The 26,874-nt window shown below is 40.8% G+C and overlaps 1 protein-coding gene across 17 annotated transcripts in view; it reads right to left on the minus strand.

The window, feature by feature from the left end:
- Positions 1-26,874, minus strand: part of IDE (insulin degrading enzyme) — a 133,389-nt gene that overhangs the window by 22,910 nt on the left and 83,605 nt on the right. For 11 of the 17 annotated variants that reach the window (XM_078346035.1, XM_054243097.2, XM_002756402.7 and 8 more), the window contains 6 exons: positions 20,286-20,388; positions 17,252-17,374; positions 14,818-14,900; positions 4,857-5,001; positions 1,370-1,480; positions 359-479 (listed from right to left, as the gene is read on the minus strand). In XM_078346035.1, the coding sequence (XP_078202161.1) occupies positions 359-479; positions 1,370-1,480; positions 4,857-5,001; positions 14,818-14,900; positions 17,252-17,374; positions 20,286-20,388 (686 nt within the window). Of the gene's footprint in view, positions 1-358; positions 480-1,369; positions 1,481-4,222; positions 4,368-4,856; positions 5,002-14,817; positions 14,901-17,251; positions 17,375-20,285; positions 20,389-26,874 lie in introns of all 17 variants that reach the window. The other 6 variants (XM_078346032.1, XM_009009970.5, XM_078346034.1 and 3 more) reach the window with 1 other exon arrangement.

Here is a 26,874-nt window from a genome sequence, read left to right on the forward strand (position 1 = left end):
AATTTAAAAGCCACTCCAAAGCCACCATTTTATTTTTTAATTATATTCAGAGTGTGTAATAGTGTTATATATACATATAATGTATAGTGATCAGATCAGGGTACTAAGCAATCCATCATCTCAAGTTTATTTATCATTTGTATTGGGAATGTTCAATATCCTCCTACTTATTTGAAAGTATATGTTACTGTTAACTATAGCCATCCTGCCCACCACTGTTTTTATAAAACATATGCACAGCCAGCTTTAATAGAACTACAAGTTATTTAAAAGTATACACAGTAAATATCAGAATAAACCAAAATGAATTTAGGAAAAAAATGAAGAAAGCATTAAGCTTTAAGTAGAAGAGTCTCACCATCTAGAGCTTCTTTTAACTCATCTTTAGTCCAGGCCACTTCTGTCATCAGCAAGCGGAGGTAGTACATGGCATGCTGGTGAGGCTGTTCAGCCCGGAAATTGTTAAGAGATCGCATGTACTAGTGAAGGGAAACACAAGTTCAGTAATTTTATAAATATTTTAAAAATCATTTTAAAAGTCCAGTTATAATCAAATTTCAAACGATGTGTTACTAGGATTTACTTCTTTCCCCTTTCTGAAGTTATATAATTAAGAATGGGGTTTATTCCTCTCCAATCCTTACATAAAAGTGCATGCTTTTTCTTTTTCCAGGCTGCTGCTAACATTTGTTCAGCATCTGACATGGACTATAAGTGCCTGCACTATGGGATATCTTTTGTCCCTCGGAAAGTTTCCCCTAATTTTCAGGGATGTCTTTTGGAATCTTCAGGTTCTACACTATAAAGCTATCCCCAAAGTCTCTGTAAGCAAGCAACATTGATAGGTATCCATTTGGGATTTTTATTTGAAAACTGATGGCAGTTTCTTCTGGTATACAATGAAAAGATCACAGTTTAGCTTCAGAAGCAGCTGTTCATCCCTTACTTCCATTACTGGGCTAAACATGAATTGAATTTAAGTGGAAGATATGTCAAACCCAAATAGTATGCTTTAATGTGACAAGGTCTTGTGGTAAGGCAGACCTCAGTCTGCTGAATTGTGTATTCCTCTGAACTGGAGGTTGGGATGTAACATTCAAGGAGGCCCTGACAGCCACTAAGTGCTTCTCTTTGAAATTCAGAGCTGCAACTGCCCTAGCTCTTGGAACCCACAGAGACGAGGTCAGGTATCCACCAGAGTCTACTAGGCTTTCTTTCTGGATAGAGTATAGGATTTTGCAAAGACAGGGTGAGATGAATGCAACAAGGTTATGAATGCTCCTTTTTCTCCTCACTTCTTTTATATTATCAAAACTTTTTCTAATAGAGCAATATGTTTTGAATAAAAAATAGAGTTCAGAAAACTTACTGCTTCTTTGATAATTTCAAATCTTTTTTCATCAATCTCAAAGGTAGCCATTTTCTCAATAATCTTCTTTAGTAAAATTGGCTGCTTGTCATTGTAACCTTTCACTGAAAGCTGCAGAAAGAATTCAGGGTATTAAAAGTCTAAAAATATCACAAAACAACTTCCAAATAAACAACCTGATTTTTAAACATGTAGAAAATCCTACAACCAGAGATAAAAAATGAAACATATTCAATTTAATGTCTCATAAATATATTGTAACATTTTGGAAGGTAACATTAGCCATCTTTTTTTTTTTTTTTTTTTTTGAGACTGAGTTTCGCTCTTGTTACCCAGGCTGGAGTGCAATGGCACGATCTCGGCTCACCGCAACCTCTGCCTCCTAAGTTCAGGCAATTCTCCTGCCTCAGCCTCCCGAGTAGCTGGGATTACAGGCACGCGCCACCATGTCCAGCTAATTTTTGTATTTTTAGTAGAGATGGGGTTTCATCATGTTGACCAGGATGGTCTCGATCTCTTGACCTTGTGATCCACCCACCTCGGCCCATCTTTTTTTTGAGACAGAGTTTTGCTTTTGTTGCCTAGGCTGGAGTGCAGTGGCATGATTTCGGTTCACTGCAACCTCCACCTTCCAGCTGCAAGCAGTTCTCCTGCCTCACCCTCTGGACTAGCTGGGATTACAGGCGCATGCAACCACACCTGGCTAATATTCTGTATTTTCAGTAGAGACGGGGTTTCACCATGTTTGTCAAGCGGGTCTCTAACTCCTGACCTCAGGTGATCCACCCACCTCAGTCTTCCAAAGTGCTGGAATCACAGGTGTGAGCCACCACGCCCAGCTTTAACCATCTTTGTCCCCAAATTGTTTAAATATTTTAAAAGTCATCTTGGAGAAATGAGGCAGCCCTGATTCTGCATTACATGGCATTTTGCCACTTTCTCATTCAGTGTTGCCCAATTAGGACCCCCCACCTTTTTTCTTTTTTTGAGACAGTCTCAAAAAAAAATAGTCTCTGTCACCCAGGCTGGAGTGCGGTAGTGTGATCTTGGCTCACTGCAACCTCCACCTGCCGGGCTCAGGGAATTCTCCTGCCTCAGCCTCGTGAGTAGCTGGGACCACAGGTGTGCCACCATGCCAAGCTCATTTTTATATTTTTAGTAGACGGGGTTTCACCATGTTGGCCAGGCTGGTCTTGAACTCCTGACCTCAAGTGATCCACCTGCCTTGGCCTCCCAAAGTGCTGGGATTATAAGTATGAACCATTTTGGCTGGCAAGATTTATAATTCTAACCACCTGCATATTTCATAAGTTTTGTTGGTGTTCTAAAAGCTAATGGCAAAACAAATGTGTAAAAAAGATACACTGTGTGTATCATCAGGATCTTGGCTTAGTACTTTTTTTTTTTTTTTTGAGACAGGGTCTAGCTCTGCTGCCCAGGTTGCAGTGCAGTGGTGCAATCTTGGCTCACTGCAAACTCTGCTGCCCAGGCTCAAGTGATCCTCTCACCTCAGCCTCCAGAGTAGCTGGACTACAGGCACACACCACCATGTCTGGCTAATTTTTTGTAGAGACAAGGTCTTGCCATGTTGCCCAGGAGGTTGGTCTGGAACTCCTGAGCTCAAAGCAATCCACCTGTCTTGGCCTCCCAAAGTGCTGGGATTACGGGTGAGAGCCATCGTGCCCAGCTAATTTAGCACAATTTACTTTGTCTCTTAATACCTAATATTTTGAAAAGTGAGGAATGAAGAATTCCTATATTTCCACATGGTGGCACTCAAAGCAGTAGGGGATACACTGCAGCTAGAATACCATGAAAATCTATATGCTATGAAGGATGATAGGCAAGAACCTCAGCAGGAGGGAAGGCCACTGGCCATGGCAAACACATCATGTTTCCTACTGTAGGAACTAAACAGACAATTAGCAGAAAACCCATTTTGTCATAAATAAAAAGTATTTGATGGTAATATGCTACTAAAAATCAACAGAAAAAAAGATAAAATAGATGATTACTTTTCTATTTAGAGCTACTTATGATCTCTGAGCTTCAAATTTCTGTGGACTCTAAGAATGCTTAGATTAATATACATTCTTACACATTCAACAAAAGCTACCAGATATTTATGTGAAGAAAAAAAAAGTCACTGGAAAATAAATAAAATTTAAAACTCCTACAATCTTAGAATTTAAATAAGAAGTATCCCAAAATGCTCTCATTTTCATTTTTACTAAAATATGCAATATATTTTCAAGAAAAGTGAAGAGGAATGTGTGCCATAAAAGGGATATTAACTTGGAATTGAGATAATAGCAAGCTTGGAAACACATTCAAAAGAAAGGATCTAGTTATTTCTTAGATGCATTTAATAATGCTTATTTTAAAACACATAAAGTAGGTAATGGTGTATGCTACAAAGTAAGTTAAATTAAAATGTCAGGTGTATCTGAACATAGAAACTTTCTGCTATCTGCAGAAATAAAGAGAGCCTATTTATAAGTAAAAATCAAGCACCACAGCAGTAACTATGGATATCTTCTACTTACAGATGTTAATACACACTCAATTATATGGAAAAAACAACATGCTGTCAGGATTAATATGTTAAACATCTCAAGCAGAAGAACATGCAAATAAATGCAGCACACATACATGTTCACAAGATGCACTAAACTTAATTAAATCATTCATTAGTGGAACTAACACTAATTTGAGTTCTTCAATCATCAAAAAGGTGCAAGGAAAAACACCATCAACTTTCTTGTTTCAAAATGCAGAAGTTAATAGTTTTCCCAAGCTCAACATAATGCTTAAATGGGGTGGTGCCTTTTCTTTGGTTTTCATGTTACTTACAAGTATTGCATTCATTCCTGATGCAATGCCATAGCTCAAACCTGAGAGGCGTGCTGCATATGTATACTCTTTTAAATCATCCTTCAATAACCTGATAAACAGGTATGTCATGTTGCAATGGAGAGGATCAGCATAAATGTAGCGACTAACAAAAAGAAAAACAGAAGAAATGCTTTGATACCTCAAGCAGTGGCATGGAAATGAAGAAACATGACCGAAGAGTATGGATATGCAGCCTCATGATCTGGATTTCTAGGGAAATAGTATATGCCAACCTTAGGTTTTACAAAAGAAGGAAGACTTTATTTTCCTTTGCCAAAGACCAAGATTTCAAATACAGAATGGGTGAGATCTAAACCTCAATCAGGATCCAATTTTGTTTGAGTAGAAAAATATGACACGCTGATGAAAGATGTTAAAAAAAAAAGAAATCAAGGAAAATTTGCACAATATGAATGGTATGTAGTTAAATACAATAAGAGCTAACTTAAAAATTAAATGATAAAATATGATTAGCCATAAAGATTAAAAAAAAAAGAAATTAAACTCATAACCTCAATCAAAAAAAAATGCTTCCATCAAATCAATATAAAAAATGTTGATGAGTGGAAGACTCTAAGGCGTGGGTACTTACATACATCCCATAGATGGTATTTTGGAGATCATAGCTCAAGCCTGCTAGCTCTGCTGCATATGCATACTCGTTGAGTGAGTCTTTGAGGAGCTCAAGGTACAAATAGGCCATGTTACAGTGCAAGGGGTCCACATAAGCAAATGGGCTGGAAGAAAATGTTGACAATAAAATAGCTGATTTTATTACTTCTCAGTGTGATATGGCCTTTTGAGATGGATCAAGATAATGAACACCAGTTAATATGATTTCCTGAGGATATGGTTGAATTCTTGAGGCTATTTCTTCTTATGAGGAAAAAACCAACATGTCTGAAAAAGAAGCCTGAAATATGGTGTGTGTGTGTGCTGGTGGTAGTGAATAAGGAGAGAAACTGCCTACCCCAGATGGTGTGGCAGAACTGACAAGTAAGAAATGCAGGGTATGTGAGGAGTGAGAATGGGCCAAAATGCATGCCTAGGCTTAGGCCAGCAGGAGGAGCATGGCCGACAGAAAACATATAGCAGCTGCACATCCTCCATCTCTCTCAAATCAAGTCACACGCTTGGAGTAGTGGTGGACAGGAGTGAAAGACTGGGAAATGTGTCTGTGGTAAATTACACAAATTGAGACCTGTGAAAAGGTTAGCTTATCCCTGAATTTTCCTCAAAACAGTAAAGCTAGAGAACTGTCAGTAAAATAATTGATAATTTCTATCATATAATGGCAACCAAAGCTAGGGAAAAAAAATAAATAGAATTTTTTTTTTTTTGAGACAGAGTCTCACTGTGTTGCCCAGGCTAGAGTGCAGAGGTGCAAACTCGGCTCACTGCAACCTCTGCCTCACGGGTTCAAGCGATTCTCCTGCCTCAGCTTCCTGAGTAGCTGAGACTACAGGCACATGCCACCATGCCCAGCTAATTTTTGTATTTTTAGTAGAGAAGGGGTTTCACTGTGTTGGCCAGGATGGTCTTGATCTCCTGACCTCATGATCTGCCCATCTTGGCCTCCCAAAGTGCTAGGATTACAGGTGTGAAAATATTTAAATGAGAAAGAACAATGAAAAAGAAGAAAGAATTACAACGTACAAGAACTAAACAACCACAGTGATCGACTAAACTTCATTTCCCAGATAAGAAACATAATTTTCTTCAGGTCTCCTGAGTTTGTGGCAGCAGAGTTGGGATTCAAATGCAAGTTAAACAACCTCCTCCTTTGACTATACAACCTTGCTTACCTTTATCAAAAGCAAGTAAAAGATTCGCTCATTCAATAAATACGTATTATATGCTTACTACAGTGCCAGACTCTTCTCTAGGTACTGGAAATAAAGAGTGAACAAATCAGGCAGTGTCTCTGATCTCAGAGTTGATAATCTAGCTAGAAGGGTCAAACAATAAAAAATTTAAAACTGACATGTCAGTTGGTGACAGTGCTATGGGGTAAAATTAAGCAGGGTAAGGTGAATAGGGAATGATGGCGTGATGGCAGCAGGAAAGAAAGACTGCTGCTTTACGTATAATGGCCAGTCAAAGCCACTCTTATAACGGTGACATCTGGACCCAGATCTGAAGGAAGCAAGGGATTGAGCCTTAGGGACATCTAAGGGGTGGAGTGAAGAACTTGCCAGGCTGAAGAAACAGCTAGTGCTAAAGGCCTGAGGCAGGTGCCTGCTTAGCTTGTTTGGCAGCAAATTAAAAGTTTCACTCTATCTGTAGCACAGTAAATATAACCAATTACTGATAACAAAGCCAACATTTTGTTTTTTTAACGTAGAGTCAAGGTCTCACTGTGTTGTCCAGGTTGGTCTTTAACTCCTAGGCTCAAGTGATCTTCCTGCCTTGGCCTCCCAAAATGTTAGGATTATAGATGCGAGCTATTGCACCCAGGCAAAAGCCAACAATTTTATCAAAGCTGATAAAAAAGCAAAAATAGGGATAAAATGTGTAGTCACTTAGAAAATTAAAATCAAAGACAAAATTTGACAGCTATTCCAATATTCTCCAACTAGGAAATTTGAATAAATGTTCTGCCATTTAATTTTTTTTTTTTTTGAAAAAAGGAAATTAGGTATAGAAGTGTTCCTGAACATAAAAAAAGGCCATATATTGCCATCCCACAACGAACATCATACTTTTTTTTTTTAAAGAAAGGAAGAAAAAGAAAAGAAAAAAGAAAAAAAGAGAGAAAGCAAGAAAAAAAAAATGAAAGGGAGAAAGAAAAAGAGGGAGAGAATGGGAATCTTGCTCTATTGCCCAGGCTAGAATGCAGACAAAAAACGGGTATTAAAAACGTCTTTTATGCCAATAAATGTGCTTAACAATAGAGACAGGAAGGAATAAGGGAGGAAAATAACAAACAAGCAGCCAACCAATATTTCATTTAAACCTGTGAAATGCTATGCAATCGCTGAGGAGTGATTTACTTCCAATTATGTGGTCACTTTTAGAATAGGTGTGATGTAATACTGAGAAAAATGTATGTTTTGTGGATTTGGGGTGGACAGTTCTGTAAATGTTTGTTTAAATTTACTTGTCCCAGGTCTGAGTTCAAGTCCTGGATATCCTTGTTAATTTTCTGTCTTGTTGATCTGTCTAATATTGACAATGTAGTGTTAAAGTCTCCCACTATTATTATGTGGGAGTCTGTCTCTTTGTAAGTCCTTAAGAACTTGCCTTATGTATCCGGGTGCTCCTGTATCGGGTACGTATATTTTAGGATTGTTAGCTCTTCTTGTTGCATTGATCCTTTTACCATTTTGTAATGTCCTTCTTTGTCTCTTTTGGTCTTTGTTGCTTTACAGTCTATTTTATCAGAGACGAGAACTGCAACTCCTGCTTTTTTTTTTTTAGCTGTCCATTTGGTTGGTAAATCTTCCTCCATCCCTTTGAGTCTTTGTGTATCCTTGCATGTGTGAGGGGTCTGGATGCAGCATACCGATGGGTTTTGATTTTTTATCCAATTTGCCTGTCCGTGTCTTTTGATTGGGGCATTTACTCCATTTAAATTTAGGATTGATATTGATATATGTGAGTTTAATACTGCCATTTAATGCTAGCTGGCTGTTTTGCCCATTAGTTGATACAGATAACTTCATTATGGTGATGCTCTTTACCTTTTGGTATGTTTTTGGAATGGCTGATACTGGTTGTTCCTTTTTTTTTTTTAGATAAATGCAAGTGCTGTCTCCAGGAGAGGTAAGGGACAACAGATATCATCCCCAGTAATTCTCGTCCTCCTTTCTTTGAATTAATACCATCCCAGAGAAGGCCCCTAGGTTCTTCCACAACTTGTTCCTCAGCATCTTAACCTTTCTCCAGAGCAGTGTTTCCCACTGGACTGCCATCCAGGGAGACTTCCAGGCTTTGGGAGGTGCTGGGGACCCTGTCTTTCCCTCTGCAGAAATGAAACAAAGGAGGCCAGGAAGAGACATCCCTTCCCTTGTGGGACTGGAAGCCGCCTGCCACAGAAACCAGGAGGCCTTTCTGGGCACCATCACATGACTTTTCTCTTTTGTGCTTGTAGAAAATGTGCTGTTAATACAGGATGTTTGACAACGCGGGCAGGATTAAAGCGCAGCCCTAATTGACCAAGAAGGAGGCTTCCAACTGGTTTCTTTCTAGAATAATTCCATGTAGCAGGTGTGATTAGTCATGTCATCTTCATGTCATTTGCAGGGGAGAAGTTCAATGTCCAAACAGTTTGTGACTGGCACGCCTGATGCAGAGCAGCAACCAGCCACCTTGGCCCACAAAAAGCATACAGCAAGTGTCTCTGAGCTGTGGCCTGACCAGCTGTAAGCCTGGCACTGCTACACTGCTGTGTGGAAGAGGCTGCTTTTTTTTTTAAGAGATGGAGTTTTACTCTGTCAACCAGGCTGGAGTGCAGTGCCGTGATCTCGGCTTACAGCAGCTTTCGCCTCCCATGCTCAAGCGATTCTTTTGCCTCAGGCTTCCCGGTAGCTGCGATTCTAGGTACCCACAACCATGCTTGGCTAATTTTTGTATTTTTAGTAGAGACAGGGTTTTGCCATGTTGGCCAGGCTGGTCTCAAACTCCTGACCTCAGGTGATCCACCTGCCTTGGCCTCCCAAAGTGCTGGGATCGCAGGCATGAGCCACTGTGCCTGGCTAGAAGACGTTGGTTTTCTTTTTTTTTTTTTTTTTAATTTTTGGAGAGAAGGAAAGGAAAAAAAAGGAGTGAAAGAGAGGAAGAGAGAGGAAGAAAAAGAGGGAGAACGGAAATGTTGCTTTATTCTAAAAATGGGTATTAATAATGGGCAATCAATATTTCATTTAAACCTATGAGTAGGTGTGATGTGGTACTGACAAGAATGTATATTTTGTATATTTAAAGTGGAGAGCTCTATAAATATTTATTAAGTTTACTTGTTCTGGATCTGAGTTCAAGTCCTGGATATCCTTATTCATTTTCTGTCTCATTGAGTCTAAGTCTCTTTATAGGTCTTATGTATCTGGTGTTAGGATCATTAGCTCTTGTTGTTGCATTGATCCTTTTACTACTACATCTTTGTTGCTTTAAAATCTATTTTATCAGATGCGAGAATTGCAACTCCTGCTTTTTATTATTTATTTATTTTTACTCTCCCTTTGGTTGGTAAATCTTTCTCCATCCCTTTGTTTTGAGTCTTTGTGTATCCTTGCATGTGAAATGGGTCTGGATGTAGCATACCGTTGGGTTTTGGCTGTATCTTTTGATTGGGGGATTTAATCGATTTAAATTTAGGGTTACTGCCATTTGATGTTAACTGGCTGTTCATTCGTTGATGTAAATTCTTCTTTATGTTGATGCTCTTTACTTTTTGGTGTATTTTTAGAAAGGCTAATACTGGTTGTTTCTTTCTGTGTGTAATGCTTCTTTCAGAAGCTCTTGTAAAGCAGGCCTGGTGGTAATAAAATCTCTGAGTACTTGCTTGTTCATAAAAGATTTTATTTTTCCTTCAGTTGTGAAGCTTAGTTTGGCTGCATATGAAATTCTGGGCTGAAAGTTCTGTTCTTTGAGGATGTTGAATATTGGCCCCCACTCTCTTCTGGCTTGTAGGGTTTCTGCTGAGAGATCTGCTGTAAGTCTGACAGGCTTCCCTTTGTGGGTAACCTGACCTTTCTCTCTGGCTACCCTTAGTATTTTCCTCCTTCGTTTCAACCCTGGTGAATCTAACGATTACGTGCCTTGGGGTTGCTCTTTTTGAGAAATATCTTTGTGGTGTTCTCTGTATTACCTGGGGTTGAATATTGTCCTGCTTTGCTAGGTTAGGAAAGTTTTCCTGAATCATATCTTGAAGAATATTTTCCAGCTTGGATTCATTCTCTCCATCGCATTCAGGTACACCTATCAAATGTAAATTAGGTCTTTTCACATAGTCCCATATTTCTTGGAGACTTTGCTCATTCCTTTTTATCCTTTTTTCTCTAATCTTGTCTTCTCGTTTTATCATTAAGCTGGACTTTGACCTCTGATATCCTTTCTTCTGCTTGAACAATTTGAGTGTTTAAACCTGTGCATACTTCTAGGCGTTCCCATATTGTATTCTTCAGTTCCATTAATTCACTTATATTCCTCTCTAAATTGTTTATTCTCATTAGGATTTCATCAAACCTTTTTTCAAAGTTCTTAGTTTCTTTACATTGGGCTACAACATGTTCTTTTAACTCACAGAAGTTTCTTATTATCCACCTTCTGAAGCCTGATTCTGTTAAAGGAATGTACTCGTTCTCCATCAAGCCTTGTTCCCTTGTTGATGAGGAACTGTGATCCTCCTTAGAGGGAGAGGAATTCTGATTTTGAGTATTCTCAGCCTTTTTACGCTGGTTTCTTCCCATCATTGTAAATTTATCCACCTGTCGTCTTTGTAATTACCAGCTTTCAAATTAGGTCTCTGAGTGGACGTCCAAGTTGTTAATTCCCAGGGCCGAAATTTGAGCAACCCACTGCGCCAGCCAAAACAGCAGCGTTAAGACTGATGGTGCTTTTCTGCCCAGGAATCTCCAGTCTGGCTTCCTTCTTGAGTCCGTAAGAGGCGACTCTGCCTTCCCGGAGCTCCAAACATCAGTCAGAAGGGGAACGAGTCCTGTTTACTCTGCACCAAGAGCTGCCATACCGAGATGCTGGCAAAACCACTGCGCCGGCCACAAGAGTCGCGCTGGCGACCCGTGGGGCTCCTCCACTAGGAATCTTCTGGTCCATGAGCGACAAAAATTTGTCTGAAAGTGTGGCGTCCTCTTGTTCTCTGTGCTTTCACTAGGAGCTGCAATCCCGAGATGTTAGTGATCAGCCATCTTGGATCATTCTCGGTTGTTCCTTTCTATATGTAATGCTTCTTTCAGAAGCTCTTGTAAAGCAGGCCTGGTGGTGATGAAATCTCTGAGTACTTGCTTGTTCGCAAAAAAATTTATTTTTCCTTCACTTATGAAGCTTAGTTTGGCGGGATATGAAATTCTGCGTTGAAAGTTCTTTTCTTTAGGGATGTTGAATATTGGCCCCCACTCTCTTCTGGCTTGTAAGGTGTCTGCTGAGAGATCTGCTGTAAGTCTGATAGGCTTCCCTTTGTGGGTAACCTGACCTTTCTCTCTGGCTGCCCTTAGTATTTTCTCCTTCATTCCAACCCTTGTGACTCTAACGATTATGTGCCTTAGGGTTGCTCTTCTTGAGAAATATCTTTGTGGTGTTCTCTGTATTACCTGGAGTTGAGTATTGTCCTGCCTTGCTAGGTTGAGAAAGTTTTCCTGGATAATATCCTGAAGAATATTTTCCAGCTTGGATTCATTCTCTTTGTCACATTCAGGTACACCTATCAAATGTATATTAAGTCTTTTCACATAGTCCCATATTTCTTGGAGACTTTGCTCATTCCTTTTTACCCTTTTTTCTCTAACCTTGTCTTCTCATTTTATTTCATTAAGTTTGTCTTTGACCTCTGATATCCTTTCTTCTGCTTGATCAATTGACTGTTAAAACTTGTGCATACTTCGTGAAGTTCTCATATTGTGTTTTTCAGCTCTATTAATTCACTTATATTCCTCTCTAAATTGTCTATTCTTGTTAGCATTTCATCAAACCTTTTTTCAAGTGTCTTAGTTTCTTGGCATTGGGTTGAACATGTTCTTTTAGCTCACAGAAGTTTATTATCCACCTTCTGAAGCCTGATTCTGTCAATTCTGTCACACTCATTCTCCATCAGGCCTTGTTCCATTGCTGATGAGGAGCTGCAGTCCCCTGTAGGAGGAGAGACATTCCGATTTTGGGTGTTTTCAGCCTTTTTGCGCTGGTTTCTCCCCATCTTTGTGGATTTATCCACCTGTCATCTTTGTAATTGCTGACTTTCAGATTGGGTCTCTGAGTGGACGTCCAGCTTGTTGGTGATAAAGTTTTTTCTGTTTCTTAGTTTCCCTTCAGCGGATGCCCCTCCCCCACAGAGCTGGACCTTCTCGGGTTCAGCTGTGCTTGCTGTGAAACTCAACTCTCAACGCTTCCAATTGCTTTTTTTTGTGTGGGGGTGGGACCAGCCGAGACCTGGCTCCCTGTCTCAGAGCCTCTGCTTTTTTTTTTTTTTAGTTGAACGGTCGACTCTCTCCCAGGTTTTCCAGTTGCCCACTGAAAAGGTGCCAGAATCTGTGTAATTTCCCCTGCGGCGGCTGAAACAGCGGCGCTGAGATTTGTGGCACTTTTCTGCCCGGGAATCTCCCGGTCTGGCTGCCCGCTTCAGTCCCCCCTTCAATAAGCTGAATGGGTGACTCTGCCTTCCCGGAGCTCCAAATGCCAAGTAAAGGGCACCCAGTCCCGTATACTCCGCACTGAGAACCGCGGCACCAGGGCACCGGCAAAACAGCCGTGCCAGCCAAAAGAGTCATGCTGGTGACCCCTGGGGCTCCTCCACTGGGAATCTCCTGGTCCATGGGCAACAAAAATTCGTCTGGAAGTGTGTCGTCCACTCACTCTCTGCACTTTCACTGGGAGCTACAATCCTGAGCTGCTGCTAATCGGCCATCTTGGATCTCTCCACATTTAATTTTTTAAAGTGTGATATATGATGGCAGATTTCCTTCTTTGAGCAAACAGCAGCTCAGAAACTTAAGGCACAATTCACAAAAATAAAATCATCAAAACAAAAGAGAGGCTATGACAGAGGTCAGCCCCACAGGCAACTATGGACCTTTCTTAGGTAGAAGTGAAAAGCCAGAAAAGGCAGGTTTGGGGGCTCAAAGCACTATGGCTCAGGCTCAGCAAACAATTCCAAGGCATGTCCTAAAATGCTGCATCTGGTCTGGTGAGGTGGCATGCACCTGTAGTCCCAGCTACTCAGGAGGCTGAGGTGGGAGGTTCACATGAGCCCAAGAGTTTGAGGCTGCAGTAACTGCACTGCAGCTCTGGGTTGACAGAGTAAGATTCTGTCTCTTAAACACAAACATACAAACAAACAAACAAAAAACAACAAAAATAGCTGCATCCACAGCAGCTATGGTGGTGAAGTGGAGAGGACCCCAAACTAACTGTTAAAAGAGAAAAGAATTCAACTGGGATACCTAAATTCTGGTTCATATGTTAATTTTAAAAATGTATTATTTTGTTGACCTGCATGTCAAACAAGAAAAAAAAAAAAGTATTATTTTGTAACCAGATACTGTACCCTTAAATATGGATCACAGGTTTTTAAAAACCACAGCTAACACACATAATATAATCTTACTTCTGAAAAGATGAAAAGGATATAGACATATATATGAAAATTTCAATTAAAACATACAAGAAACAGAACAGTGGTTACCTCTACGAAGAGAGACCAGAGAGAGGGATTTGTGTGGAAGGCAGACATTTTCAATTCTAGGAAATGTGCTAGGCAGTTCAGAGAACACAAAAATGTAAAATGGTCTCTCAAAGGGAATTCTAAAGAAACTCATCATTATAGAGGCCAAATGGGAAAGTGGTGACAAGCTGCTTAGAATGTTAAAAAATACCACTCTCAAATATCAAAAAAAGCAGCTGTGTAATGCCCTTTACCAACAATAAGCCATAACCTGACAGCCCATGTTTGGTGTAAACAATAAACAATCTCTGCACAGTTATAGATAATCTGTGAATCTCATGCTATAAAACCAAAATACTTATACTCCCTATAATCTCAACATATTTGCTGACGGAAAATCAGATTCTTTTCCCTCTTTCCAAAGCATTTAAACCATATCTACATTTAATTTCATGTCAAGTGAACTGAATAAACATTAATGAAAAAGCTGATTATTGTATTGAACATTACTGAATAAATAAACCATGATAGGCTTATTTTACAAACCACTGAATTTTAGAAATAAAAACTATAAACTCACAAAGTAAAATCTGAAATGGGTGATTAACACACAAATAAGTAAAGGAAGACACACAGATGAATTGAAGATGCACTGAGAAATTACTGCAATAGCATTATTCCTAAATTTTACTTCTTCTTTCTATTAGTAATTTTTAAGTAATCAAGCCAGAAATAGAGGAAGCAGTACTTAAGGGCTCCTGACAAGGGACAGAACAGGACTCAGGATCATTTAGTAATTACTACCTCTTCTAGACAAGTTCTAGGAATATAAAACCAAAGCAACGATAACACCCCAAATTCTTTATTCTTTCTTCACTGAGTCTTCTGGGTAAATCTATAGCCTCCTCAGAATCCAAAACCCTGAAGGCTAAGAAGGTTGTCCTAACAATAGCTAACATAAATCATTTCAGCTAAAGGATATACTCATTAATGGAAAAAAGAAAGAATTAACAACTTCAGTTTTTAAAATACCTCTTAACAGTAACAGCTTCTCCTTTTCTTTTTTTATTATTTATTTATTTATTTGCAGCCTCTCCTTTTCTAGGTGAAATAACTCTAATTCCTTTTATTTCTAGACATGGATATTTAAGAAGAACAGACAACTTTTGGAAATGTAATTGTTGATTTTTATAAGAAGCTTTCTAGTTAGATTCGTCTTACCTACCTGAAAAATTCAAAGTTGAGACAAGCCTTCGGCAAAAAAAACTTATCATCTTGTTTGAACCAGAGTTTGCTCATAGCTGTATCCTGTGATGGAGAAACAATCTGGTTAGGGAAATAGTGGTGCATTCAGCAAAAATGTTCAATCAAATCACTCTTCAAGAGGAGGAGGACAGAGGCAATAGCTAGAGTTTTGTTCTGGAACTGCTGTCCCATGGCCTTGAAGCATACTCAGAGTTAGCAGGCAGAAAGCTGGAGGCAAAAGACTGCAGACTCCTCTAGCAGAGTGAAATCAGCCTTCTGTTTCCCCTATATCAGGGAGATGGGGGTACAGTGAAGGAAGAGAGATGTCAGAGAAGCCAATACCAACTGTCCTGTCCTCATCTTTCTGGACACTGGGAGGCAGACAGAGGCAGAAGTCCCTTGCAAGGGTATGGCAGCCAGCCTCCAAGGTAGCCCACAATAATCCTTTCCTGCTGAGATTCACAGCCTTGGTGATCTCCTCCCACACTAGACCAGGGTTGGTCTGTCTTACTAACAAAATATGACAGCACTGATGGTACACCTCTGAGACTGCATTATAAAAGACATCAGGCTTGCATCTTGATCACTCACTTTCCCTACTGGATCATTCACTTTGGGGGAAGCCTGCTGCCACGTCAAGCAACTCTACAGAGAAGTCCATGTGGTGAAATACTAAGGCGAGCCAACAACCATATAACTGAACTTGGAAGAGAATCCTTCAGCCCCAGCTGAATCTTCAGATGACTAAAGCCTCGGCCAACAGCTTGACTATAACCTCATAAGAGACCCTGAGCCAGAACTAGCCAACTACACCACTGCTGGATTCCTGGCCTGCCTCAGAAACTGTGTGGAAGACCAGGCTCTGTGGCTCACCTGAGGTCAGGAGTTTGAGACCGCCTGGCCAACATGGAGAAACCCCATCTCTACTAAAAATACAAAAAGTTAGCCGGGCGTGGTGGTGGTTGCCTGTAATCCCAGCTACTCAGGAGATTGAGGCAGGGAATCGCTTGAACCCAGGAGGTAGAAGTTACAATGAACCGAGATCACATCATTGCACTCTAGCCTGGGAAACAATAGCAAGACTCCATTTCAAAAAAAAAAAAAAAGAAAGAAAGAGAAAAAAATGGCTGCCTCATTAATAATCTAGTTGCTTAAGACAAATTTTCATGTTCCTAAATATTGATTGTTATCTCATTGAACTCATCTAAATTCTTCCAAATGTTAGGCCATTTGAAGAAGATAAAAAGAAAGATGTGTATGTGTAGAAATAGTTTAGAAAGGAGAAGAAATACGTTTAGAAGGGATAATGGGTTGGGCACGGTGGCTGATGCCTGTAATCCCAGCACTTTGGGAGGCCGAGATAAGTGGATCACGAGGTTAGAAGTTTGAGACCAGTCTGGCCAAGATGGTGAAACCCGTCTCTACTAAAAATACAAAAAATTAGCTGGGCATGGTGGTGCACGCCTGTAATCCCAGCTACTCAGGTGGCTGAGGCAGGAGAATTGCCTGAACCCAGGAGGCAGAGGTTGCGGTGAGCCGAGATCGCACCATTGCACTCCAGCCTGGGTAACAAGAGCGAAACTCCACCTCAAAAAAACACACACACACACACACACACACACACACACACACACACACACACACAAAATTAGCCAGGCATGGTGGCACATATCTGTAATCCCAGCTACACAGGAGGGTGAGGCGGAGAATTGCTTAAACCCAGGAGGTGAAGGTTACAGTGAGCCGAGATTGTGCCACTGTACTCCAGCCTGGGTGACAGAGCAAGATTCTGTCTCAAAAAAAAAAAAAACAAAAAGAAAAAGAAGATAGAAGGGAGAATGTGCTGTAGTAATTTGATATGATTTTTTACATTACTCAAGTTCTGAAATAATGGCATGAAAAGGAGGGGAACCCTACTTCTCAACAGCCCTTCACACTAGTTTACTATTCTATTCACTTATTAATAGTCACTATGGCATAATGAATTGTTTTTAAGGGCAGGAAATCCAGCAGCTCCCCTTGGACTCACTCTCTTTCAGGCTTTAGAGATCCTTTCTTATCTTAAACGTCCATACGCAGCATAAGCCTACTTCCTTACAGGATCTTCAGCAGACAAGGAAAAGAAGCACAGACCTTTCCACAGACTTGTGGTTACAGCCCAGACTTACTTTTTTCTCCTATAAAGAAAGCGATTCTCTAGATTCTACACTGTTTAGTAGTTTTGCTTGCTTGCTTTAATATTTTTAACCTTCTAATATTTCTTGTAGTTATTCTTTCTGTGGCTTCTTTGTCAACTCTTAGGATGTGAGCCCCCTCCCAAATCAACAGAGTACCAAATATAAGAAATCATTTCTCTAGTCCCCCATGTATAAGTTCTGCCCCCAAATTTAAAATCACTGATTCGAACACTTTACCTTAATAAGAGCAGGGTATGATGTCGCCTCTTTTTCTAATGGTAAAATCTCAAAATTTGTAGGAATAAATTCATTCTTTGTTGGAAGTTTAAATTTCCCATTCAGGTCAGCATTTTGCCATTTCTGGATGAATAATGAAACACACATACAAATGCAGTAAGAGTCTGATTTAAGAGTTTAAAATAGTATATTTGCTCAATATCAGGGCAAATATTAAGTGGAAAAATGTCACACAGCATTGTTTTGCATCATATATAAAGGCGCTACTACCAAATCTATTCATGGGTTTTCGTGACACTTGAGTCGTTCTTTCTAGTACTAGCAAAGATTTTGCACTCATATATCCATCTTTCATCTCCACATCTCCAAAATGACCAGCTGAGGAACAATCTGAGACTATGAAACGCAGAAAAGCTGATTGGTCCATAAGTAGATCATGTCTACTCTAGCTCTTTAAATTAGAATGGAGAATAATCTGCACAGGAATATATTCCCACAACTGCTAGACAATAGGTCATTTATTTAAGAGCCATACCGTCAGCTATCCTAAGTTATATCCACGTATGGCCTGAAAGCAAGGCTAAAGGGGGTATCTTTCACTTCAATATTTCTCTCTTTTTTCCTGAGACAGAGTCTTGCTCTGTCACCAGGCTGGAATGCAGTGGCATGATCTCAACACACTGCAACCTCCACCTCCCCAGTTCAAGTGTTTCTCGTGCCTCAGCCTCTCAAGTAGCTGGGACTACAGGCATGCACCACCATACAAGGCTAATTAATTTTTGTATTTTTAGTAGAGATGGGATTTCACCATGTTGGCCAGGCTGGTCCTGAACTCCTGGCCTCAAGTGATCCACCCACCTCGGCCTCCCAAAGTGATGGGATTACAGGTGTTAGCCGCCACCGCTGGCCTCACTTCAGTACATTTTTTTTTCCCCCAGACAATGCCACTTTGTTGCCCAGGCTGGAGTGAGGCAGCACGATCTCCACTCACTGCGTCCTCTGCCTCCCAGGTTCAAGCAATTCTCGTGCCTCAGCCTCTTGAGTAGCTGGAATTACAGCTGTGCACCATCACACCCAGCTAAGTTCTGCATTTTATTAGTGACCAGGTTTCACCATGTTGCTCAGGCTGGTCTCAAACTCCTGATCTCAGACAATCCACCCACTTAGGCCTCCTCCTAAAGTGCCAGGATTACAAGCGTGAGCCACCACACATGGCCTTCAGTACTTCTTAAGACCTGGCCCACACCTCTCCCAGATGACCATGTGAACTTTTAAGTGAACCAGTAGTTCAAGCACAAGGTTAAAAACAAAGTTGAGATTTAGGTTGGGATTCACACAACCTGCAGGCTGGATCTGTTCCCTGTCTTAGTTCCAAAAGCTAGTGGGAGAGATAACAGGCCATTGATTGTTGAACCTAATTTATAAGGCTTTTCATTTTTTTAAAAAAGAGAAAAGCAACCAGCCTGGGCAACAGATCAAGACCCTACCTAAATTAAAAAAAAAAAAAAAAAAGCAACCAATTGCCAATAATTCTGAATTTCTGGATTCAGTAACTTGATCTCTAGCTAGTGCTGCATAGCCTTCCAGATTTTACAGTTCTATCTCAGTTCCTACATTTGTATCTTTTGGCACTGGAGACATTGGCCATATTTCTTAAGTGGTATCTTTGGTTCCTAGAATGGGTGAAGAGTAAGGACTAGAAAACATTTAGTAAGTAATTTGACTACTGAGCTCCCAGACAGATGTATTCTTAAATTCCTGGCCAGGCGCAATGACTCACGCCTGTAATCCCAGCACTTTGGGAAGCCAAGGTGGGCAGATCACAAGGTCAAGAGATCAAGACCATCGAGGCCAACATGGAGAAACCCTGTCTCTACTAAAAATACAAAAATTAGCTGGGTGTGGTGGCACATGCCTATAATCGCAGCTACTCGAAAGGGAGAGATTCTCCTGAGGCAGGAGAATTGCCTGAATCCAGGAGGTGGAGGTTGCAATGAGCCGAGATCGCGCCACTGTACTCCAGCCTGGTGACAGAGAAAGACTGCATCTCAAAAAACAAAACAAACAAACAACAACAAAAAATTCCCATTCAGGGCAGGTTTGTTACGGTCAGAGTCTGGTGAACGGGGGGTTCTTTCTTGTTTTAGGACTAATTCAGATCCATGAATTAGCACTAATTCATGGAAGATCAGCTTTCCTCACAGTTTAGAGAGATGGACATTCTCACACACTAGAGAGCTTCAGTGATCTCTTTCTGTATCATGAGTATGTCAGAGATCTGTGAAGTATCAGTGATGATTTTCTTTCTTAAACTAATTCCTTTTTTAGTATGTCATTATACAGGCACATTTTTTAAATGTCCATTACTTGAGTTTAACTAGAATCTAGTCAGAGTAAGGTTTTCTGGTATTTTCCCAGGAATAAGGGACCCAATCTCAAAGGCACATAGCCAATGAGAACCAAAAGAGAAAAAGAAAAAGTACTTGATAAGTAGTTATGATTCACAAGCAAAATCTTGACTACTGATGAATGGGACAAAATATTGTCTTAACATACCTGTACTGAAAATCCTAATTCCCCTATGTTGACAAAAAGAATAGTGATATAACGTGAGACATAAAACATAGCACCTCCTGAAGTGGAAGATGGTATGAATCCTAGAGCCTGCTCTCAGCCTGTGTTCACAGCAAAATTGAAGGCTCTCTGGAGCCCATGCATTGGTCTTTCATGCTCCCTACTTCCATCTCTTCTTGCTTTTCTGGTGCCTGTGCCTCTGTACCCTGCACTTCAGTTATCTTTGACGGCATGAGGCACAACCCTGGTGGTTTGATAGACACATGAAAAGGTGGCTAGAGTACCATGTCTTCATGCAAAAGACTAAACTCCAGCTCCCTATCTACTTGTTGATTTATCTTAGGATGGTAGAGACAACACTAGGTCATCAGTCTTCCATAGCCTTAGTTGGTGGATCTAGGGAGCTATGTTATTCTGATTCCTCACATATTAGGCTTATTCATAGATGTGTTAACCCTACCTTGATGACTTCATCTGGTATAGCTTCTTGTTTGTACTGGGTTCCATACCACTCTTCTGTGCGATCAGTTTTTCCTTCAAAAGATTTAGAAACTATTGCAACCCTAGAGATAGAAAAAATGAATAAAAAACCCTGTAAACTTATATTGTATATATAAATTTATAGAACCTGACTCGTGACAATATAAATAATATCCAAGAATGTGCTGGGCCTCTTAAGACCCAGCAAATCCTATAAGGCTTTAATTCAAACAAGCAATATATGAATAAAGGTTTCTGATCACAGTCCCTGTTATCCTTTAGTTATAGTCCATTATTTCTAGTGTGAAAAAGTGCTAACAGCAGAGATTCCTCTATGCTACTGACTAAAATTTGAAAAGAAGAGTAGCTAAGGGAAAAAAATGTAACAATGTCAGTTAAAAAATAGTCCTTAAAAAAAAGGAAGAAGTTGAGGATGTGGTGGCTCACATCTGAAATCCCAGCACTTTAGGAGGTTGAGGCAGGAAGACTGCTTGAGCCCAGGAGTTCAAGAGCAACCTGGACAAAATAACACGACCCATCTCTACAATAAAAAACTTAATAATTGACAGCAGGGATGTGCTTGCACGAGAAGACACCACTTGAAGACGCAGTGAGAAAGTGGCCGTCTGCAAGGCAAGGAGACAGGCATCGGATCAAACCCACCTGGCTGATGTCTTGTCTTTGGACTTCTCGCCTCTGAAATTGTGAGAAAATAAATTTCTGTTGTTTAAGTAAAAAAAAAAAAAAAAAAAAACTTAATAATTAACCAGCTGGGGTGGCACGCACCTATAGTCCCAGCTACTTGGGAAGCTGAGGTGGGAGATTGCTTGAGCCCAGGAATTTGAGGCTGCAGTGGGCTAGAATCACACCACTACACTCTAGCCTGAGTGACAAATCAAAACCCTATCTCTTAAAAAAAAAAAAAAAGGCAAAAAAAGTACTCCTTCCTAGGAATATCTCAGGTGCAGAATTAACAGGAATGACTAAGAAAACCTGCTGGCTCATCCAGAGATTTTAAAAACGTGACACACATACTCAACAAACTTTTATTTTTACTTGCTACATTTGTGCTCTATGTTTTTTTCCTGCCAGAGACTAACATCAAATATATCTACTACAAATATACATAGGACTTCCTGCTGCTAGGGGAGAAAGGGACCCGACCAAAAAATGTCTACCTTCTGGTTTATTAAAAGCTTTTTTTTGTGGGGGTGCAGTGGCACCGTATTGGCTCACTGTAACCTCCACCTCCTGGGTTCAAGCAATTCTCCTGCCTCAGCTTCCCAAGTACGGGGGATTATAGGTGCCCGCCACCACACCCAGCTAATTTTTGTATTTTTTGTAGAGACAGGGTTTCCCCATGTTGGCCTGGCTGGTCTTGAACTCCTGACCTCAGGTGATCTGTCCACCTCAGCCTCCCAAAGTGCTGGGATTACAGGCATCAGCCACCGCACCCAGCCTAAAAGCTTTTTTGGACAGGACAGTAGAAAGAGCCCAGAAGAGAAGTCAGATGGAAAAAATGTTCAAAGAGGAAAGGCAGAGGTAAAATGGTATCAAAAGGTAAGTGAACAAAAGATGACAAGACTAGAGGAACAAAAGCTCTGAACCAGTGAAATGCTAAGCCATCCCTGTGCAGCAGTATCAGGGATATACTGCATCTACTGCCTTTTAATAATTGAAATTGGAATCATTACACCCCCACCAGTGGACTTAACCAGAGGCTGGGACCAATCCTATTTTGAATCTTGTGGATCAAGGAATTCTAGCCAATTAGCTTGAGCAACTTGGCATAAAATCAGTCCTGCTATTGGTTCTACTTCTCTCTTAAGACCCAATTCCCAATTCGAATAACTAGGTCCGTATCTGTTCCTGCTTGTTCTGACCTATACTCCCAGAGGTTTGGTTCTAGCCTCTGAATGTTGGCCTCACAGCTAAAAGCCTAGTACTTGCAATCAAAACTCCCCTCTGATGATACTCTTCCATTTTCAGAATCCCAATTTCTGTTCCAAATATCTGCCCCTTGTTGGACCTACCCAACTTCAACATCTAGTAGTCTGAACTACCGTCTATTTTTTATTCATTCTAGACAAAATACCCTACCTGGATGACTGGACTTGGTCTTGTTATCTTCTTTGGAGTAGATATCCTAAAGCAAGTTGACTTACCTGTCTGTCAGTATGACTGACTAGGCTTCCAGCTGTAGGTGTCCCTGATCTGGCCTATCTGCCACTAACCACTACCAGTTCTAGAAAACATGCTAAATAAGAAATATGTTCTGCAGAAATATACAGGGGAATCATAGGGTTTGGCAGATGAAAGAGTTCTATCATTAGATCCAGAAGGAAGTGATGCATGTTGGTAGTTCAAGAATCCCTTTTGAGGTGTATGTGTAGAATTAACAAAAATCATATAGCTACATGAAGGGTGTATGGTGTCTCTTAAGGACATTCAATACATGATAGAGCCTATGAAGACTCAGGACAAGGAACTCAGGCTTCCACTTTTGTTGTTGTCTCAGAGAATGAATGAATTGATTCTCAAGGAGACTTCTGAAAAATAAACATATGTAGAAGAATCTGGTAGAAGGTATTCTCATCTACTCTTCCATGAAACATTTGATTTCCTTCTCTTGTTTTTTTTTAGAGACATGGTCTCACTCTGACACCCAGGCTGGAGTGGAGTGGACTTGCGCTCTGAAACAAGAAACCTTAAACTCAGTTCTGAGAGAGAAAGAAAAGAAGTTGCCTCCAAAGTTCTGGAGGATGACTATCTGATACAGAAAGCAGAGACTGAACACTGTGCAGCAATACTTAGGTTAAAAAAAAGGAGAGAAAAGGGCAGACTGGTCAAGTACAGTCCTTAGGGATTTGGATACCTGTATACCAAAGTGAAGTGTATGGGCAACATTTAAAATGTTATTATAAGGAAACAGACAAGCACAGTTTCTCAGACTAGGCACAGATCAAATATCAGACTAACAAAATGAGTTATCTTTGCAGACCAAGAGTTAGTATATCATTAAGGAATTCAAGATTGAAATACACAATGAAAGGTTATGTATTAGGTAATAAAGATAGGGAAGAAAGTAACAGAAGAGACACAGTATACACACATCAAATCCATATAGATATCTATGAACCAGAGTGTGAAAGTACAGGGAAGAGCACTTGAATTAGGAGCAAAAGTCACAATAATTTATGTAAGTACAGATACCTATGGTATACACAACTGCAGACAGTTCAGAAAAACTAGCACAAATGTTATAGCACTTTAGACCATCTGCTGAAAATCTAATTATACTAAAAAATAGTGGGTTTTTTTTGTTGTTGTTGTTGTTTTTTTAAAGACAGGATCTCACTCTGCTATTAGGCTAGAGTACAGTGGTGTGATCCTAGCTTACTGCAGTCTTGAACTCCTGGGCTCAAGTGATCCTCCTGCCTCAGCCTCTCAAACACCTGGGACTACAGGCACATACCACCATACTCAGTTAATTTTTTTTTTTTGTTAGAGACAAAGTCTCACCGTGTTGTCCAGGCTGGTCTCAAACTCCTGGGCTCAAACAATCCTCCTGCCTTGGCCTCCCACAGTGCCACCACCATGCCTAGCCCAGTTTTTTCTTTTTAATGTGGCGAGAGGGTGGGGAAAGAAAAGGCTGCCAATGTAGTAATGATGTGATCCTTAGAAATGAGAGAACAGATCGGGTGGGAGCGGCAGAAGGAATGCAACTGGATCTAGAAACAAAAGGTCTCCTGACTACGGATATTAAAAGGCAATGTGGTTCCCAAGGAATAAATTCTCGTTGGGTTTTTTTACAAATGATAACTGACATGGAATAGGGAAAAGACATCCAAAGAATGAGAAGAGGCTTCATAGGTATTTGTGATATATTCAAACAGAAATAGTGGAAAGGGCACAGACCTGGCAATAAAAAACTTGGATTCTGGCAGATACTCTGAATCACTTTCTTTGAAATCTTACTAAAAACTCAGATCTAAGTTAGGCATAAGCCATTTAGCCTCTCTAAACTTCAGTTTTTTTTGTTTTTTGAGATGGAGTTTCACTCTTGTTACCCAGGCTGGAGTGCAATGACGTGATCTCGGTTCACCGCAACCTTCGTCTCCTGGGTTCAGGCAATTCTCCTGCCTCAGCCTCCTGAGTATCTGGGATTACAGGCACGTGCCACCATGCCCAGCTAATTTTTTGTATCTTTAGTAGAGACGGGTTTCACCATGTTGACCAGGATGGTCTCGATCTCTTGACCTCATGATCCACCTGCCTCGGCCTCCCAAAGTGCTGGGATTACAGGCTTGAGCCACAGCGCCCGGCCTAAACTTCAGTTTAATTAATTCTTATTTTATTTTAATTTAATTTACTTTCTTTCCCAAGCGTTCTTCTTTAAGTTTCGTTAATTTTTAATTTTTCTTTTTTTGCAGACAGAGTCTTGCTCTGTCGCTCAGGCTGGAGTGCAGTGGCTTGATCTCGGCTCACTGCAACCTCCGCCTCCTGGGTTGAAGTGATTCTCCTACCTCAGCTTCCCGAGTAGCTGGGATTACAGGTGCACGCCACCATGCCTGGCTAATTTTTGCTTTTTTAGTAGATACGGGTTTCACTGTGTTGGCCAGTCTGGTCTCAGACTCATGACTTTGTGATCCACCTGCCTCGGCCTTTCAAAGTGCTGGGATTACAGGCATGAGCCACCACTCCTAGCCTTTTGGGTGTTTTTTTTTTTTTTTTTAGACACAGTCTAACTCTTTTGCCCAGGCTAGAGTGCTGTGGCACGATCTTGGTTCACTGCAGCCTCCGCCTCCTGGATTCAAGTGATTCTCCTGCCTCAGCCTCCTGAGTAGCTGAGACTACAGGTGAGCACCACCACACCCGGTTACTTTTTTGTATTTTTAGTAGAGACTCGGTTTTATAATGTTGGCCAGGCTGGTCTCAGACTCCCGACCTCAACTGATCCACCTACCTGGGCCTCCCAAAGTGCTGGGATTACAGGCGTGAGCCACTGCACCGGGCCTCATTAACTTTTAAATAGGGATTCAAATTATATGAACTCCAGCCTTCCACTAGTAAAATTCTGCACTATCATGATATTAAATTAGGTTTTTAAAGGACTCACAGAGAAGGATGTTACCAAAAAAAAAAATTTGCTGATGAGACTCAAAATTACACTTAAATAGTGACAGGAAGGCTAAAGTGCTAAAGGAATTGAGGCTCATGAAAAATGCTAAAAACCATTTTTTTAAGTGTTTTTTTTTTTTTTTGAGAGAGAGAGAGTCTTGCTCTATCTCCCAGGCTGGAGTGCAGAGGCGTGTTATTGGCTCACTTGCAACCTCCGCCTCCCAGGTTCAAGCAATTCTCACACCTCAGACTACTGAGTAGCTGGGATTACAGGCGTGCGCCACTACGCCCAGCTAATTTTTGTATTTTTAGTAGAGACGGGGTTTCACCATGTTGGCCAGGCTGGTCTCGAACATCTTGACCTGAGGTTATCTGCCCGCCTCCACTTCCTGAAGTTCTGGGATTACAGACGTGAGCCACCACACCCGGCTTAAAGTGTTTCTTTTTTCTTTTTTTTTTTTAGTAACTTTTTTTTTTTTGGAGACAGAATCTCCCACTGTCACCCAGGCTGTAGCGCAGTGGCATGATCTGGGCTCACTGCAATCTCCGCCTCCTGGGTTCAAGCAATTCTCCTGCCTCAGCCTCCCTAATTGGAACTACAGGTGTGTGCCACCACACCCAGCTAATTTTTTTTGTATTTTTAGTAGAGATGGGGTTTCACTATGTTGGCCAGGATGGTCTCGATCTCCTGACCTCATGATCCCCCTGCCTCGGCCTCCCAAAGTGCTGGGACTACAGGCGTGAGCCACCTCACCTGGCCATTTTTTTTTTTTAGAGACAGGGTCTCTCTATGTTGCCCAGACTGGAGTGCAGTGGCTATTCACAGGAGCAGTCCCACTACTGATCAGCACAGGAGTGCTGACCTGGGCCGGTTCAGCCCTCCTTAGGCAACCTGGTGGCCCCCCGCTCCTGGGAGGTCACCATATTGACATGCCAAACTTAGTGTGGACACCTGATCGACATAGCACATTATAGCCTAGAACTCCTGGGCTCAAGCTATCCTCCCAACTCAGCCTCCCAAGCAGCTGGAACTATAGGCATGTGACACTGCACCAGGCAAGTGTTTCTTCAAGTAAGAAAAAAAATCAAGAAAGATTAGGCTTAAAGTTTAGAAAATTCAATCAACTTTTATTGAGTTCTTACCAGGTCAAATTCTGGGAAAAACAAAATATAGTTCCTATCTAGAAGAAACTTATAATTTAATAGGACACATGACCTATAGCAAAATGTAATCAGTTAATCTCATGTTAACAGATGGCAGGACTACTCCTCTCCCATTTACCTTGTCTTTGAAAGAAACATGCATCTTTAAACTATACACAGAAAAAAGAAGTTGAAGATCAGTGACTGAGCTAAGTATGACACCACATCTCTGGCCAGGTGCAGTGGCTCACACCTGTAATCTCAGGTGAGGTGGGTGGACCACTTTGAGGTCAGGAGTTCAAGAC

This window comes from Callithrix jacchus, chromosome 12 (assembly GCF_049354715.1).
Source record: "Callithrix jacchus isolate 240 chromosome 12, calJac240_pri, whole genome shotgun sequence".
In the NCBI taxonomy this organism is placed as follows: domain Eukaryota; kingdom Metazoa; phylum Chordata; class Mammalia; order Primates; family Cebidae; genus Callithrix; species Callithrix jacchus.